Source organism: Ostrea edulis, chromosome 8, assembly GCF_947568905.1.
Source record: "Ostrea edulis chromosome 8, xbOstEdul1.1, whole genome shotgun sequence".
NCBI classification, from domain to species: domain Eukaryota; kingdom Metazoa; phylum Mollusca; class Bivalvia; order Ostreida; family Ostreidae; genus Ostrea; species Ostrea edulis.
The window spans coordinates 56274803-56294431 of record NC_079171.1 but is presented as its reverse complement, the minus strand read 5'-3'; the positions used below and the strand labels follow the sequence as shown (position 1 = coordinate 56294431).

The 19629-nt window shown below is 36.1% G+C and overlaps 1 protein-coding gene across 1 annotated transcript; it reads right to left on the bottom strand.

Annotated features, from left to right (window-relative positions):
• Positions 1-7162: 7162 nt before the first annotated feature.
• LOC130049218 (uncharacterized) lies at positions 7163-10914 on the bottom strand. The gene is made up of 2 exons (XM_056146518.1): positions 10849-10914; positions 7163-10633 (listed from the first exon to the last, which is right to left on the bottom strand). Exon 2 carries the CDS (start codon positions 10602-10604, stop codon positions 8940-8942), a length of 1665 nt encoding a protein of 554 aa, XP_056002493.1. The 5' UTR covers positions 10605-10633; positions 10849-10914; the 3' UTR covers positions 7163-8939.
• Positions 10915-19629: the final 8715 nt, after the last annotated feature.

Sequence of the window (19629 nt, the reverse complement as noted above, 5' to 3'; positions counted from 1 at the left end):
TACATTGTAGTAAAATAATCAAAAGTTTATTCATATGAGATAGCTAAATTCCACATGGATAACCAGTGACTGATTCTTAATTGTCAACATTTTCACCAAACAGTTTAGAAATTACCCCGGTACATACTATTGGGGGATTATAAAATTCCTTGAAAAGTGACATATTTTTAAATATCACCTTTTCAAGGAGAAAAATCCCTTTAAGTATATGAATCCTATGAAGAAATTAAGAGAGAGGTGGCTATAGGTATATGCGACCCACCTGATCTTTATTTTTCTGCAACATATTCAAGTGTGTTTTTATCACTTGTATGGTGAGATTCATTTGTGGCAAGAGCTGTCATGATGTCTGAGTCAGAAAGCACCAGAATCCACTAGGAATAGTTTTAGATCTATGGAGCGCCAAATTAACAAACTCAAATATTTGAAGATATCTTTAATTATTTGAAGATATTATCAATTCATTTCATGCACCAACATTGCAATCAAAGATCTCTTCAAATAATTAATATCTTCAATTCTGCATTATATATATATTGCGAGCATGAATTGAATTATTGATAACATTATTTATTCTGCTGAATTGATGCAGGCAATAATTTAATTGTTGCTCTCCTCAAATGAATTATAATTTAATGATACCAACAATAGAATTAATGCAGGCTACAATTCAATTGAAGAGAGCAATAATTCATTAATGCTAACATCACTTAATGTGCACAATAATTGAATTATTGCTCTCTTCTATTGAATTAATGATATCATTAATTAAATTGATGCGTGGAATAATTATTTTAGAGAGATTATCTAATTGAGATATAATCTTCAATTCAAGATATCCACAATTGAATGATTTCTTTAATTGAATTGTTGCTCTTTTAAAAAAAAAAATGATGCGCGCATTAATTGCTTATGAAATAGCCTTGTATATATAATTAAAAAGATCCTCCATTGAATTAAAAGAGATAATCAAGTCATTCATACAGAGCTCTAAATTAATTTTTGCGAGCAATATTTCCACCCCATGGATGTGCGCATCAATTGAATTAATGAGAGCGATAATTGATTTGATGTGCGTATATTATTGGACTTTAATTTGAGCTTATGTAAAACATTAATAAGATTTTAAAAATCAACCTGGTGAATTTGTATTATAAAGGTCATGAGAGGACACGTCCAGTTTTTGAACAAAAACAGAAGGTAATATATTCCCTTGAATTTGCAATTGGTCATCTCTGTCCTCAGATCGGCAGGGAAAGGAGTGGGGGTCCAAATCACTTTTATGAGGGAGATTATTTCTCATTCGAAGGCGCGAATTGCCGATGTTCAGGAAATGTTTTAAATCTCTACTTGCCTTTCGAGACTGGACTAAGTTCATCAATAAAACTTACAAATATGTAACTTGAATTTTACCTTTCGTTATAATAGTTCAATTTATGCGCAATGTACCAGGTTCAATTGTCGGTGTGTTTCAGACGTAGTTAATGAGGGGGGGGGGGGGGTATCCAACACGTAACACGTTTAGGGAAGGGCGTAATGAGTGCCAAAGGCACGAAATCTCTAAACAAAAATATCTAAGATGAATCAAAATCGTGATTTTGGGGGGTTCTCTATTACAATTTTGTCCTCATATTTCAAGGTGAGATGATAGTCAAAATTGACATAATGTGCATGTACATATCATAAACATGTAGATATTTTTGTAACAGTATATAAAGGAACCGGGAACAAATCCTGATTCTGAAGTTATGTTATATAAACTGGTGTTATAAACCGGATTTTCAAAGAATTTATGGTTTTTGCAACGTTTGATTAAAGTTTTCTGTAAGGTCACATCTATGTAGTTACATATTTAAACAGAATGTTCATGAAAATGTTCCCTTTTAGAGTGGAATTAAGATATCGCGTAACATTTCTTTACAAAGATATCTAATTTTTATTCATGTCAAAAGTCAACAAAAAACTTAAAGTGATACAAAAAATGTATATAATTATGAATACTTGTTTTAGATCCTTTAGGCACTGTATTACAGAATTTTGATTTTATTTATCATACTTTTTGGTCGAATTACTACAGAGTCTGGCCCGTACAGCATGCATTGGCAAACGAGGGAGTCTATAATCATAGAAGTATATATATATTTATAATAATGATGATTATCATAAGTTATTATTACATTAAAAGTCATCATTATGGACACTACTACCCCTCCCCCCGACCGGTCGCGGTAGCTCAATGGTAGAGCGTTCGCTTCGTAACCGGGAGGTCGTGAGTTCAAGCATCGTTCATGCGTCAAACCTAAGACGTTAAAATTGGTAGTGTTAATTGCTCCTTCGCCAAACGCTCGACGTTTAGAAGTGAGAATCACGGATCTTTTGGATGTGACCTTATAAACGTATATCCCTTGTCGTGCATGTAGTAGGTGTTGGCACGATATTTCAAAGAACCCTCACTGCTACGACCCTGAACCCTATGGATACATTGGATAGGTCTAAATTCGTGGTACTCCGCTTAAAGCTGGTTACGTCTCAATATGAATAAAATATTCTCGACGGGACGTAAAATATATAATCAATCATCCAATCAATACTACCCCCCCCCCCTTTTTTTTTATTTTCTTGCGGCGATAATTTCAACGAAATGTGTGGATTCCCTGTCTATCCCATCCCAATTTCGATTTATATCATCGTTTCACGCTTTTTTGTAAGCTTTAGAGATTTTGCCTTATTTATTTAGCGTGGTGAGAATGATTGTTTGGATGTTTCAGAGTGTTTGATTGCCTGTGTGTATCAGAGTGTTTAACTGGCTGCGTGTATCAGAGTATTTAATTGGCCATGTGCGTCAGAGTGTTCAATTACACGTGTGTGTCAGACTGTTCATTTGCCCGTGTGTGCCAGAGTGTTCAATTGCCTGTGTGTAAAGGAAAGTGTTCAATTGACCGTGTGTAAAGGAAAGTGCTCAATTGCCTGTGTGTAAAGGAAAGTGTTCAATTGCCCGTGTGTAAAGGAAAGTGTTCAATTGCCCGTGTGTAAAGGAAAGTGTTCAATTGACCGTGTGTAAAGGAAAGTGTTCACTTGATAAGCAAAAATTCAAGGAGTGAATAAAACGATATTTCACAAATTTCGACCGCAGCAATGTCTTCTATGTTGTTTTTAGTACCAAATAGTAAATTTTCGTACTAAAATACCAATAACTGTAGAAGTGTTCAGTTGCAGGTGGGAAGTTAAGGTGTTCATTTGACACGCGTTACACGTATGTGTGTGTGTGTGTGTGTGTGTGTGTGTGTGTGTGTGAAATTGCGCATAGCCCTACCCTAAACATTGTATAAGGGACATTTCCTACGGATGGAAATTTGCGATTCGATCCAGAAAAGGTAGCAGTATTTATTCTGCGGTTTTATTGCATTTCTATCTCTTTAGAGAGAGAGAGAGAGAGAGAGAGAGAGAGAGAGAGAGAGAGAGAGAATTTTTCTGGATTTTCTCTATCCGCAAAAATGGACAACTGCAGAAAATACCTGTCATGTGGTTTATTGTGATAGAACCTAAGTACATAAATAATTGTATTTTAGTAGTAAAGGTCGTCTTTCCGTAAAGTTTATAAACAAACATGACCTTTACAAATTTACGTCTAGTAAAGGTACTATACAGATGATCTTTAACGATTTACTTTCTGTAAAGCCAATGTAAAGATAAACTTTACATGTTTACTTTAAGTAAATTTAATACAAAAGATGAACTTGCTTTTGAATCACTTTTAATGAAATTTACAACTGCAATAAAATTTTGTAAAGCCGTTTTTTTTTCAAGCAGTGTTAGTGATATAAGATAAATATCATTAACTCAATTACACAGTTCTGTAAGTTTCTGAAAACCCCTATGTCTCACATTTGAGGTTTGGTGAGAAACACTCCAACTTAATTTAAAAGAAAAAAATGGTGTCACTGTAATACGTGTAATACATGTAATATTTGAGTCAGAGCTCGGTATAAACAACGTGAGAGAGGATATTCATTTGAACGGACAGTTAAAGATATTGATCCTGCAAATACGGCATATATTTGGGCAACCCGAAGAAAGCAAAATAATAATGCAACTTTCGAGTTCTGTAAAACCTTGATACTTTCATCAATATGTTATATCGATTGTAGAGAAAAACATATAAACTGGGTTTAATATTTTGCAATTAACTGAATTTAATGAGTTTTCATTTCAACAAAAGAATTGAAAATGGGGTGCAGTTTGTATGTTGGCAAATTTTTTTCACAACAGAAAAAGCATGTCATATAGAGTCAAAAAGTGTGTGGTGAATACTTAGTGACGAACAGTGAAAGAACAATGGGTAAAATGTATGAAAATAGTTCAATGAAAGATCTTCTACCAAAGACATAATGGAAATATGAAAACCAGACACCGATCTTACCAGGAAGAAGATATAACGCTGATATATTCACTCACCCACCAAGAGTATAGGGTTTATTGTACATGTCATCACTCACTCACACACCCCGAGTACAGGGGGTTATTATACATGTCATCACTCACCCACTCACAAGTACAGGGGGTTATTGTACATGTCATCACTCACCCACCCCCGAGTACAGGGGGTTATTGTGCATGTCATCACTCTCCTACCCCCGAGTACAGGGGGTTATTGTACATGTCATCACTCACTCACTCCCCGAGTACGGGGGGTATTGTACATGTAATCACTCATACATCCCGGGTACAGGGGTTATTGTACACGTCATCACTAACCCACCAAGAGTAAAGGGCTTATTGTACATGTCATCACTTAAAACAGGGACGGCATGTGGAGACTCATTTCTCCTGAGAGGTTTGATGTTCCTCAGCTTACATTGTCTTTGACCCTTATAAGCCTCATTTACAATCTTATCTGTTGCTTTAACTTATTGCTGGTTTTTTGTAGTCACTTGCATGTTTTGGAGAGGAGGAGCGTTGTTATATAGAAGATTTCCCTCAGCTCACCAATACCTGCTGATTGAGGTTGACACTTGAATAAATATCACTGTGACCTTGCTGAGATATAGCAATCAGTGGAAGCTTTCATTTACCGAAAGAAGAGTCGGAGAAGTATTACATTTTCTAGGGCTGAAACGATTAACCGAAATATCGATACTGTTCAAAATAAATGCTCGATTCAATATTCGATTCATTGCCTCGATCTTCGGTTCAATGCGTTCGGGTTTGGTAAATACGTTGGACTCGATCTGTATCTAGTATTTTTACATGCACAAGGGACAAAATGGCATCCGATAACGGCCAGACAAACGAAATAATTTGAAGCTGTGAGTTTTTGGGTCGTATGTGGCTTTAATGAATATTTGAAGGTGTGTTTGGACATAAAAATAATAAGAAAACATGTGAAGATTTTTTTGATATTAAATTTATGTGATAACAACACAAGAAAATAACAATACCAGGCCTCAACCGTGGGCAGCTGTTTTTGCGCCGTAAATTGAAGGTTTTTATAAGAGGTGAATATGTCGCTCTCTGTCCGTCACAATATTTTTTTCCAGAGAGCTACAATTCTGCAGCTAGGATGCCTCCACCAAACTGCAAATTTTATTGAAACCCGGGATAGAGGTTCTGACTCCAGGGTTGTGCCAAACGTGGTAAATATGATGTATATGTATAAAACATTTGAATAACGTCTTTAACGTTATTGATGCTGAAGTGAAACTAAAAAGATATCGAAAAGGAATTGGTAGTCTTTTACCAAAATTGTTAATTTCATGATTGATTCTAAGCGGTAAGGGATTGGTTCCAGAGTGGAACTGATAAAACAATAACAATTATTTAAGTCTTTAAGTTTGCTGATACAGTTTAAACCTAAAATCATACTTGAAAGCGATGTACCAAAATTGTGAATTTTGCAATCCCAGGGTTTTGATGGTAGGGCGGGTCCTAATTATTCACATCATGTTGATATTACAAATATTATATCAGTATGTATTTAGAACCTTTTATCAGTATACACACTTTTTAGGCATTTAAGTATTAAGAGCATATCTTCTTTTATACTGTAGCTGAATATTTGAATTCGGCTTGGATATTGAGTATAAATTGTTGCTTTCTTAGATTTCGTATCTCGTGGGACTAGTGATACTTTTAGTACTCAGTTGACTGATATGGCCCGTGGGCCTCTTGTTTTTAGATTTCATATCTCGTTGGATTAGTGATACTTTTAGTATTCAGATGACCGATAAGGCCTGTAGGCCTCTTGTTTTAATTTCTTCTCTAGAACCACCGGACCAAATTTCAACTTAGAATAGACCATCCTTGGAGAAAGGGATCCATGATTGCTCAACAAAGGGCTTCAACCCATTCCAAGGGAGATAACACAGACATGGCAAAAATAGAATTAAGTCGATATAGATTCTTTGCAAGAAGCAGATTTTTACATTGGGATATATCGGAGGAATCTTTTTAAATATTTTTTTCTCGAGAACAGTAGGTCTATTTGCAAGCATCCTCGAGCTGTGCAAACTCAAGTGGGTTTGATTCATGGCTTTCGGAGGTTAGGTCACAATAGGGGATCAACATTTAGTGAAATTAATTATCTGGTTCTCCTGCCAATTTTTTCAAAACCAAAATTATGAATAAAATAGATGACGGGGGCTTTTTCATCCTGAACTTGTTAGAAAAGAAACTTTATACATAAAAGTTCTTAAAATGAAACATAAACGCAATAGTGATCATTAACTTTTATTTACACTCCCTGTAATACTATCTTAGTATATCAATAGACACATTTGTTACTTTGTATCTCGGTGACACTATCTTAGTGTAAAGCACCTGGCTGATAATACAGGGCTATCAGGTAGGCCGGTCATGGTAGCTCAATTTGTAGAGCACGTGACTACTTGTATAGGGGTCTCGGATTCAATTCTGGATCAAACCATAAATACGCTATGTAATAGACAGGACTCTAGTTCTGAATTACAAACAATTCGCTTAGATATGAATACACCTTCTCTGTGTTGATTGTGTAGGACTGTGGAGTGTCGTGATCCTACTGATGGTCAACAAAAGATTGTGACCTTGAATCGGAAGATCTGTGATGAAGACTGGACGTGTGTGGTCACTCTCTGTCACAGTACTACAAATCTAAGTAAGTAATCCTTAATAATGTAAGACTGAACTCTGTATCATGTTTATCTAATATACATATTGAAAAATAAACACATAATTAACAAACAGAATAATGTTCAATTAGTAGTTTTTCACACTAAAACAAGCACATCCAAATAATATGTAAGTGTTTTGGATGTACTATAATTCAAGGCTACACATAAAATACTGACAATGTCAAAATCCTAAGTGTTTCACAATTATTCACGTTTGTTTAAAAGATTGCATAAGATAGATAACTAGTAACACAGTCAAATTAGTCCACACAATATTGTATATAGATAACTAGTAACACAGTCAAATTAGTCCTCAAAAGATTGTATATAGATAGATAACTAGTAACACAGTCAAATTAGTCCACACAATATTGTATATAGATAACTAGTAACACAGTCAAATTAGTCCTCAAAAGATTGTATATATATATATATAGATAACAAAGTCCACAAAGGATTGTATAAAGATAACTAGTAACACAGTCAAATTAGTCCACGAAAGATTGTATAGAGATAGCCAACTAGTCAAAATGGTCCACAGAATATTGTATATAGATAGATAACTAGTAGCACAGTCAAATTATTCCACAAAAGACTTGATAAGATAGAAATATATTACATATAGATAGCTAGTAACACAGTAAAATAGGTTCACAAAATATTGTATATGGATAACTAGTAACACAGTAAATTAGTCCACAAAGGATTGTGTATAAGTAGATAACTAGTGACACAGTTAAAGACCCAATTTTAAGTTAACACTCCCAAAATGGTAAGCCTTCTGTCATTCAAACATTTAACAATAGATCTCAGGTGGAGTGACATCTGCAGAAACTGTGATCTGGAGGAATCCCAGAGAGGGGTTTTGATAACAATAACAGTCAATTAGTACATACATTCTTTAGATCTTGAAGAAGCCCAGTATACCAGAGTTTTGATAGCATGAACGTGTCCACAACTGCTATTTTCTCACGAATATTAGCAATGTGATTTTAATATAACTGTCTTCTTTCCTCCTCTATATTCATGTATTATAAATTACACGATCAGAAAAAAACCCACAATACTTTGGAGATTAATTTCTAAAACTTGTAACTTACTGCAATTATTTATATTATCAATTTACGACAGTCCAGTAGCTAAGTACTTCGTTATTAGCTTGAAAATACGTTTCGGTTGAGCATCACTGAAGACACATTATTTGTCGAAATGCGCATCAGGTGCATCAACATTGGTACCGTATAAGTTTTACATCATAACCCCTGGGTCGAGGCCTCTGCTGGTGGACTGTTAGTCCCCGAGGATCTTTACAACCCAGTAGCTAAGCACTTCGTTACTAGCCTGAAAATACGGATGTATATTTAATTGCGGTTATAAGATTTAGAAATTCATTTCAAAATTAGGGATTATCTCCCTTACGCAGAGCTCTTATCTTTAAACGAATTTGACTCCACTTTTTTGGCACACTGTTTTTCCATATAATAGATCTAAAACTTCATTGATATTTCGGATTTCAATCATTTCAGTTGAGCATCACTGAAGATGCATTATTTGTAGAGACAGTGTTGTAATTAAAACAGGACTGTAATTAACACAGGAATGTAATTAACACAGGAATGTAAATAACACAGGAATGTTATCAACACAGGAATGTAATATACATTGGGTTGAAGTTAACACAAATAGATTTAATTAACAAGCTGCTGTAAATTACACTGTGTTTAGATATGTAATGAACATGTTTCAGACATGTAATTAGTACTGTGTTGAACTGTGTAATTAACACTGTGCTTATATATATTGAATTATCTTCACTTTAGCAGTGTCACGCTCAGCCACAAAGAGGTTGTCTCTGATGTCCACACATAAACCTAATGGAAGTTTTAAATTGTGAATGTAACGGAGGAACTGTCCATCCTGATCTAGGATGTGGATACGATTATTGACAATGTCTCCTGTCAGGATGTGACTCTGGCTGTCTGTAGTGATGCCGACTGGATCAAATGATTGCTCGGTATTCGACGGATGACCAATGTATCTAAATCGGAGTTTTCCTGACTGATTGACCACCACTACTGAACTAGCACCAAAGTCAGCCACACAGATATCCATGTTCCTGTTCTCACAAATGTATTTATCGTTATTGATAAAATAACCATACGAATAGAGAGGACGATCATGATCATCAAACTGAATGCTTTGTTTCTCTGTGGAGCCGGAGTAACGCACGACTTTGGATTGTTTTTTATCATCACTGATCATGGTAACCAGAAGATCATCAGAGGTGGTACTGCAGATAATTCCAGGTCTCCACCCCTGTAGTGTGATCACGGTCTGTATCTGTTTATTCTTCACTAAGTTCACAGTTCTATTTATAGGGTCAGTATAAACAAGATCTCCGTCCCGTGTCACTGCTATGTCCTCTGGTTCGTTCCCTGACTTGGTTTGTATTGATGTCAGTAGTTTACTCTGGAGGTTGAGCAGCTTCATGGTTTCGTTATCCCCGCATGTCCAGACTTGATCTTCACTCAGACAGCTAACACTGTATATATAGTTAAACCCAGTGTCTATTGTGGGGGTGAGGCACCGGTCATCAAGTAGTGGATTGACTGGAGGAGACGATACAGCTTCTGCTGACTTCATTGTGTTGCCATGTTCTGTGTTAATGGATAATGGCGACAGAGAACCAAACATTTCATTGAGGTGATCTTTGTTTAGTTTCTGAGCAGACAAACTTGGTACTGTAACTCGGACTTTAAGCGGTAATGTTCTAAATTCGGAATTCCTAGATTTGTAAGTAGAGGTTAAGGAAACGTTATTTGATTTTAAGATTGATTTCAAGTCGGAAATGATTTGTTTGAGTTCAGTAAATTTCTGTGTGATTTCTTCTGTATTTTTATTCAGGGTAGATAGGTGTTTGTTTTTCATCTCCTGAATGTCAGATTTCCGCTGGTTGACAATGGCGGTAATCTCCCGGTGTAGGATTTCTCCATGTTGGTCAGCAGTTGTGGTGAGTTTCCCGTAATTTGTTTCTAATTCGGTTTTCTCAGTTTGGAAATCGAAGGCCATTTCTTCATATAGCGGATACATTCTGGTCTCGAGTTCTTCCAGATCTTTCTGTAAACTTTCTGTTTTAGCGCTGAATTTTCCCAGAATATCTGATATATCGTGACCTTCATGTTTACTTGAGGAGACGCAGGTAGAACAGACAGGAATGTCACATCTCTCACAGTAATGTTTACAATGTTCATCGGCGTGGTCTGGACATTTTGAGTAGTGAAGAGACTTTCTGTATTTATAAGGCACGACTTTGTGTCTTATAGACGTATCCGAGAGGTACTCCCCAACACAGGTCAGGCATAGATTTATATCACAACGTTCACAGTGACTCTGTAGGTGGGCAGTTTTACAGAAGTCACACAGTAGGATAATCTGGGCTCTTCGCAACGGGTCCATTTTTGTTGTCGGATCACATGAGGAGTTCACTGTTAATGAGAATAGGGAATCTAAATTAAAGATCATGACCAGCTAGAATTACAACGTATTATATAAACTACCTTCATTTATATGTAAGAGACGTCTATGTATTGAATTAAGCCCCTTCCGCCTCCCCTACTCTTCAGAGTTAAGTGAACTTATTTTGAAAATGAGCTGATTTATCCTACTGATCACACAAATTTGGAAATCTATTTTGTCTCACCTGAGAATTGAACATGATCTCCCTGTTTTGGTTTTTTTTCGACCTTCCGTCTAGTCCTGTGCGGCACGTCAGTCATTATAGTAGGCAGGTTTAAATACAGGTTTAAAGTTTGTTTTGACCTAGTTCATATGCGGTAGCGATGTCAACATTTACGTCAGAGGATATAATGTATGCAGGAATCCCTTCATTGTGTTCGTTGTATAAAAATACTTAGTGATATCAATTGTGTGTGCGTGTGTGCGCGCGCGCTAGTGTGTGTGTAGGGGTGGTGATCATATAGCAACCACTACTACTGTCTCAGTTCCAACATAGTTTTATATAGAGACAACTCTTGATTTAGATGAAGTAATTACTACCGTAGCATTATCATGCCAACGCCCACCATGACAAGGGCTTACCGTTTATGAAGTGCATTGGCAAATGTAAATATATAGTAACCACTACTACTGTCTCAGCGTGGACAGGGTTTTATATAGAGATAACACATGATTTAGGTGAAGCACTTATGGACGTAGAATTGAGGGTTAGACTTTGCAGGCACAACGTTGTAAATTTCTTCTCGCTATTATCCAAAATCCAAAGAAACTTGCGTGTATGTGGGTGAAATAAACAAAGTTCCATTGAGCACTTAGCGAAAGAACAATCACTGCATATATATCTATTAAACAGTTAAGATGTGATGCAGCACTGATGTTTAAATCATTCAGTAAATGTAACTAGTAAACATTTTATTTATACTCGGGAAATCATGATAACTGTATTGTTAATTTATTCCAAAGCATTAAAGCAAAACATTGTAAACATTTTGAGGCAAAAGCAAACGTATAGCTAGACCAAATTAATTTTCATTTACTCCCTGTATGTATTAATTATATTGTCACAATTATATCAAATAGCTAGTTAGATAGCTAGCTGGCTAGATAGATATATAGATATATATCGACGGTTACATATTCCCAGGTCAATATGGTGTACATTATAGTACTATACAGACAAGTTATTTCCCCCGAAGTAGGTAGAATGACATTTAGGAATGGTTTACTTCGGAAAATTTACTTCTTATTTACAAAAACAAAAGTACATTCATACATTTATCAACAAACAATTTGCCGAAATTCTACCTCTCCCATTAGACAGGTACATTACTTGTATCTCTCTGATCACCTGTAGTACCACAGTGGCGGATCTAGAGGGAGTTAACAGGTGGAAGTACCTAAACAGTGGCGGATCTAGAGGGAGTTAACAGGTGGAAGTTGGATTTTTGGAGCCGGATACAAGGTGAAGATAACGAACAGTAATCAATCTCATAACTCCTACAAGCAATACAAAATAGATAGTTGGGCAAACACGGACCCCTGGACACACCAGAGGTGGGATCAGGTGCCTAGGAGGAGTAAACATCCCCTGTTGACCGGTCACACCCGCCGTGAGCCCCATATCCTGATCAGGTAAACGGAGTTATCCGCAGTCAAATCAGTGTCTCAAGAACGGCTTAACAATCGGTATGAAACACGTCAGACAGCATTTGACCCAATGCGAGGTTGTATTGACGAACTAGATCGTTATAACGACCATAGAATTTGCGAAATGCTGACTTCAATCGAGACTGTTGAAATCCCTGTACCATCAACTTGTTTGTCAGTAGCTTACCTCGTTTTAAAAACTGACCATACCAAGATACCCGGATAAAAGTCATAGAAATTCTTAGCCATTTTGTTTTTATTCTAAGCAGGATCTTACTTATTGCTGATAATGTTGACAATAAACTGTACAGCTTTCCTCACATGTTTAGACCTAAAACATCTAGTTTTCGAGGGGGATGACATCGACGTAGGACATATGGTGGCATATTTATGCCATCCAGATAATTTTGTCAGCATAAGATATCACATCAAGTCAAGATAACTATCTCGTCAAGTCAGCAAACACAGATAGAGCTTATTAAGAATCAAATAACCGGAAACCATGTATCCGTGAATGAAGTGTACATGTTGTAATATTTGTTATCAGTGCATCAGATTATATCACTTCGTGAAAACACTGGTTCGCCAGAGGGCCCGTTACACAATCTTAATTTACTTACACACTCTATGTATTCCCCGTAAATACAAATTCACCTGTGTGCAGGGAAACAATGGATAACTCACCCGTTTATGTGACAAGTAATATGTTACATATTGTGTATCATATACTTTGCGTGGTTGTGTTCTGTTGTAAATTGGGTTGAGTGGGAAAACGAACCTCCAGATACACGTATCTATGTACATCCACACGTATGTGATTAAACATCATCTGCACTATTCTGCGTGGTCATTTTGTATTTCATGAATAGTTTAGGTTTTGTTTAACAGAAGATTTATAACTCTCTGGGGAAATTTTGGGACAGACCAGAGAGCTACAGGTCAGTAACGTAAACTGCCTCAGTCCCTCAAACTTGGATTTCGTAAATAATGGGAGGGGGGTCATCAGAAATAGGGGAGGGGGAGTCGCCCAATAATATATCTTTATTTACATATGAAAATAGCGGATGTGAGCCTTGTCAGAAATTGGCTGAGAGGGACGGTACTCTCCTTCCTGATAACAAATATGTTGATGGTCGCTGCGTTTATCAGTAAGTGTAAGACATATTTCTACCATGTCTTAACCGTGTCGACCAACTGAAGTGTTAGATTACAACTGGTCAAACAAGCAGAATTCACAATGTGTTTTGTTATGGGCCGACACAAACCGGTCCATCATATCAAATAAAATGTGAGAAGTCGCAAGCGTTTCTGCGAGACAGATGTTTGTTACCGTTGAAGTGTTCTAATAAAATATGGCGTCTTTCATTTATTCATTTTGTTTTTGACATATGTTGATATCTTATATTTTTTTTTAATACCCACGTTATGATACGTAGAATTTTAGATGCCAAGAGATTCAATAAGAACCTTCCGCATAACGATCCATTCTATAAATAGAAGACAAGAAAATCAATAAACTGTTTGACAAGCGACGTCATGGCATTCTACTCGGGGAACTCGTAGCCTGCACAAAGAGTCAAACTGGATCTTGCCAAAGTCGATAGGTGCCAGGAGGATATAGAATCATAATTCATTTTAACTGGCCCCGGCCACTCAATTTAAATGGCGGCCACCTCTTATTATATGGCGGCTGCCAGTTAATATATGTGTCGGCCGCAACATAAAAATACAATTATATTTTTTGGCGGCGCCCAGTTGTTCTCTCTCTCTCTCTCTCTCTCTCTCTCTCTCTCGTTCGAATGCTAGTGTCTTTCGAGTGTGCTGAAATCAACGTTATTCGACGTTAACATTAATGGATTATAAAATGTTGTACCGAATACATTTGTTAACAGTATTACAAAATAATAAGATTTGTTCATTGTTATTTTCTTTCCATATATTAAATATGCACAGTTTCTTTTTTTCCGCTAGTATATTATGTTTTGAGAAAACCTGGTTTTCAAAATTTTCATTTTTATCTTTTAATCACTTTCTCCATGCGTAATGCAGGCAATTCCTGTTTTGAATGCGAATTAGTATATTTAGTAAATGAAAAACACACTACACTTAATAGGGATAGTCAATAATTAACCAATGTGCTCTCTCTCTCTCTCTCTCTCTCTCTCTCTCTCTCTCTCTCTCTCTCTCTCTCTCTCTCTCTACATTATCACCCGTAGTTTTAAATCGACGCAAGCTACTGACAAACAAGTTGATTCAACAGTCTCGATTGTAGTCAGCATTTTGCAAATTCTATGTTCGTTATACCGATGTAGTTCGTCAATACAACCTATCGTTTGGTCAAATGCTGTCTGACATTTTTCATACCGATTGTTAGGCCGTTCTTGGCACATTGATTTTGACTACGGAAAACTCCGTTTACCTGATCAGGATATAGGGTTTACGGCGAGTGTGACCGGTCGACAGGGGATACTTAGTCCTTCTAGGCACGTGATCCCACCCCTGGTGTGTCGAGGAGTCCGTGTTTGTCCAACTATTTACTTTGACTATCTACTTTGTATTGCTTATATGAGTTATGAGATTGATCACTATTCGTTCTCTCTCTCTCTCTCTCTCTCTCTCTCTCTCTCTCTCTCTCTATATATATATATATATATATATATATATATATATATTGGGTCGGTGCGATATCAGATTTATTCTAAGTATATGAGTATTTTACGTCAATCCAATATCTTTCACACTTTTTGTAAGAAATCAAACGCTTCTATTAATTTCAAATATACCCGGATAAGCTGACATCCACTTGTTCTGTTTAGGCGATTTTTTTTCCGAATTTGCATGGATTATGCAAGTTATACACAGGTCATTGTTATAGTCAATGATCGCAGTCCAGCTGAAGCGAGAAACATTTTTTTTATTTAGAAAACGCTATTGAATGACAAAACGGAAGATTGAACTTTATAGAGCCCCGTGTTAATATCACTTATATCTTTCAATGTATCAGAAAGAACATATTGCCGGTTAATTTGTTTAAAGATCTTGACAAGCATGTTAAGAAAACAATACCAAGAAAATGTTCCTTTGTACATTGTCCGATTATCAAACCCTTAAATTGGATTACGCAATAAAAAATGTGCCATGTACTGTATGTCCATGGAATATCATTCAGATATTATATTGAGAAGATCTTCAACATTCTGAAAAACACTCTACTGCATGATATTTACATTGATTGCTCTTAAGAATCTTCATGCCAAAGGATGTCTTCATCATTCAATGAGCACAAATTCACTATTTCCCACCATCCAACGTGCCCTGCGGAACAGTTTTAGTTTAGCTTTGATGAACTAGTGAAGTAGAACTTGAAGTACTGCGGAGTATTAGTCTCACTAGGGCAGTTCTACCTTAGGTCTTGGTGAACTAGAGAAGAAGAATTTGAATTATTACGGGGGTATTAGACCCAATACGATAGTTCTAATTTTGGTTTTCGTGAAATAGTTTAGTAGACCTTGAATTACCGCGGGGGTGTATTAATCTCACTAGGTCAGTTCTAGTTTAGATTTTGGTGATTTAATGAAGTACAAATTGAAGTACTGCGGGGCATTAGTCTAACTAACATAGTTCTAGCTTAGGTTTTGTTGAACTAATGAAGGGAAACTTGAGGCACTGTAGGAGTATTAGTCCCACTAGGAGAGTCATAGCTTAGGTTTTAGTGAACTATTGAAATAGAACTTGAATAACTTACTTCAAGTGACTTTTTATGGAATTGTTTATCATATGTTTGTATTATGGAGTTTCATACGTAATCTTTGATACCTAAAATCCCATGAAACAAAGATTTATAAAATGTTTTGATAACAAAATCGCGTTCTTAACTCCTAAAAGATTTTGGACTGTGTGTTACAATTACCAAATAAAAAACACACCATTTGTCAAGCCTAGACTCCACACATTTTGTATCCCTATCTTGTAGCGGTATTTTGTGAGTAAACGTATTACCCACAAGGCCAATTTCAATTAAACTTTCTATAAAGTATTTCTTGGTAAAATGATTTAAACTTTTCTAATGAAGGGTCACACCCTTTTGAAAGAGGAGCTAATTAAGAAATAGTGAAAATATACTGACATTTTTCAAACAAACACTTTCACAAGAGCTGTAGTCTTATCAAGCCTGAAGCGTGGACATTTCATTTTTGTTTCATTTAAACACACGGATCGAAAAGTTTCAGGACACTACTAATGTTTTGAATTGACACGTAATCAGAACAAGAAGTTGGAATTGTTTTTAATATTGTGTGTCCTTATTTCAATATTACAAGAGCCAATCGACCAGAAAACACAAATCTGATGTAAATTGCGAAGACTAAAGACATATCGTACCCCCACACGGATTTTCAATGCGTGATAAAATACCTTTAAAAGAAGACAAAGACTCGCATGCAGCGATTTAAACGTTGAATCTAAATGTTCATACTAAAAAAAAACCTTTTTGTTAATGTGTGAAGCTAATGAATTCAATAACACCAAGGCAAGGTGTCAAAATCACTCGTTTAGAGTAAACGAGATGGCATTGTTAATATTCAACACTATTATAAACTTTAACAGACAATTTGTACCGAGTGATTTAAAAAAAAAAGATTTGTGTCCGTCTATGTTTTGCTCTGGTTGATTGGAACAATATCTAACATCGATTGGAAGTTTAAATTATGATAATTTGTATGATGTAAAGAAAACCCACGAATGCGACAGATCCGATTTCCTTTAATGCGTAGTTCGTATTTCCACCCTAAATGCAACATACAATATGATCATCAGCTGAAAGTTCGTTCGATCGGCAGTGGATCTAAATAAGACCCAGCATAATGTTTCTCGCCCTGCCCACTATTAACTCTAGTCCAACAGGTCGTAGATGTAAATTGTTCAAATTCATCCAAAAAGGAATTAATAAGTAATTCCGCAGTGTATCTCATAACAGACATTATATTAATCGCATCGTATTGAGGTTGTATGTATTCATCCACTGCATAGTCATTTATATACTGTAATTTGTAATCTTTTGACTATATTTGCTCCATTGTCCTTTAAGTTTAAGACCCCCCCCCCTCCTCTCTCTCTAGAAGATCAATGTTTGGGTCACCCTGTGAAGAGACATGATGAAAGTGATATTTTGATAATCTGTGTGAACCGTCGGCATGAGTTCCAGTGAATAACATATCCCCCGTCATACAGCACTGCTCGTCTGAGCAAGGACATTGGAGTTGTGTCCCGTTCTCCGTGCAACTCTGACACAGAGGAAACACTAGTTTATCTTTATTTTCTGTGGTAACACAGGGGAGTAGAGATTCCAAAGTATTGTCTATCGCAATTCTGGGTTATTATTTAAGGGTGTTTACAGGGGTATTCAAAATATATACAGTATTAGTGAAAGGGTAGAGAGAAAATAAATCTAAATGAAAGATTTTCTTGCTTTTTTTCAATTTCGTGGCATCACCCCCCTTAAAAGACGTTTCGGGGATTAAGTAAATGTCGAACGTGTAATGAGGCAACCTTGCTGTTTTCGCACAGCACCTGTTCAAATTCACGTTCCCATATTGTTAGGAGCGTCACCCCAAGATATATTATATTCCTTTTTATGTAAAGGCGTATGATTCATCTAAGGACTGGTTTGTGTGGGGGACTGTGATGTGGCATTTATCAGACTGAGAGTAACACGTAAGGCAGCCGTACAAAAGGCGTCTGTTCAATTCATTTGTTTCTCTACAGTTTCCATCTAATTTGTATTTTGAATTGGGAAAAATTGTTGTTTTATATCAATTAAAGTATGTTTTATATGAATCACTTTTCATTCTCGTTTTTTTCCTATTAATCACTCTAATCGTGTAATAAACATCTTACTGAGTAGATCTCTATGATATCCGGCACACAGGACATGTGTTATCGGACTAATAGATCTCTATGATATCCGGCAGACAGGAGGTAAGGGTTTGATCACTATTTGTTATTTTAACCTTTCATTCAAGATAGTCAAAAACGCCATTGGCCAACTGTGACAGAAATATTAGAGAACGAAGTACTTAGCTACTGGACTGTAGAGACCCTCGGGGACTAACAGTCCACCAGCAGAGACCTCGACCCAGGGGTCATAATGTAAAACTTATACGGTACCAATTTTGATGCAGCAGATGCGCATTTCGACAACTAATGTCCCTTCAGTGATGCTCAACCGAAATGTTTGAAATCCGAAATAACAATGAAATTTTAGAGCTATTATAGCCAAAAACAGCGTGCCAAAAAATTGGAGTCAAATTCGTCTAAGGATAAAACCTATGCATGAGGGAGATATTCCTTAATTTTGAAATGAATTTATGTTCATGACTGTCTCAGAAAAAAAAAATCCACAACAGCCATTGATGAGAATTTCAATTGCTGAAATTTAGGTCCACTCTGTAGTGCTTCATAAGATATATGTGTTATTGAACTCATATATAACTGCTTTTTATGTGGATTATTCATAAAGATCCGTCAATGTAATATTTTCCTCTGCACATCGACGTTAGATTAGTTGTTAGGTAAAAGTCAGAAAGATTTGAAGTGCGATATTTTACTCGTACACAGTATGTATCAGGAATTAAAAACGTTTAAAACTTCAATATTCACTACAAAACTCGTGGAACATATTACAACACTGGAGGTACGCCAAACGATTGAAGATTAAACGTTGAATGATTTGCATGGAATAATTTTTAACATGAATGGAAAAAATCTCAGGAGAAATAGAACAACTTTAGAGAGATACAGGCTGAGATGAGAACAAATGATCTAGCCTTAATATGAATATTTAATCTTCAGATTTCTAGTAAAATGAGTGAAGGGAAAAAAGAGAGATTTAATTTTCTGATTACAATATGATCTTCAATACCGTTTCTTTCACATGTGGCTAGTTTTTTCAAATCGACGAATTTTAATTTTCTTCGAAACATGAAGTTACACAAATATGTATGGTTTTTCTTAGTTTCAACAATCAATGTAACGACATTCTTATAGCTGTACATAATTAGTACGCACCGTCACACTTAGGCTCAGACCAGTGATCCTGACAACCTGCTGGACAGGTGCCCGTGACGTCATTACAATGTGTTCCCGTTTGACATTTCCCACAGGTCTGTGTATAGTTTCTCTCATAGAAACCCTTTTTACAATCTGTTAAAAGTAGTTCTACGAGCAGATTAAATATATAAATAGAATTAATGTTAAGGAGTACCCTTACCTGTATATCATGTATAATCTGTATAAAACCACTAATTTGGAATAATCAAAG

Excerpts from the sequence above, each read along its gene's own strand:
- LOC130049218 (XM_056146518.1), bottom strand. The coding sequence starts at position 10,604 with ATGGACCCGTTGCGAAGAGCCCAGATTATCCTACTGTGTGACTTCTGT.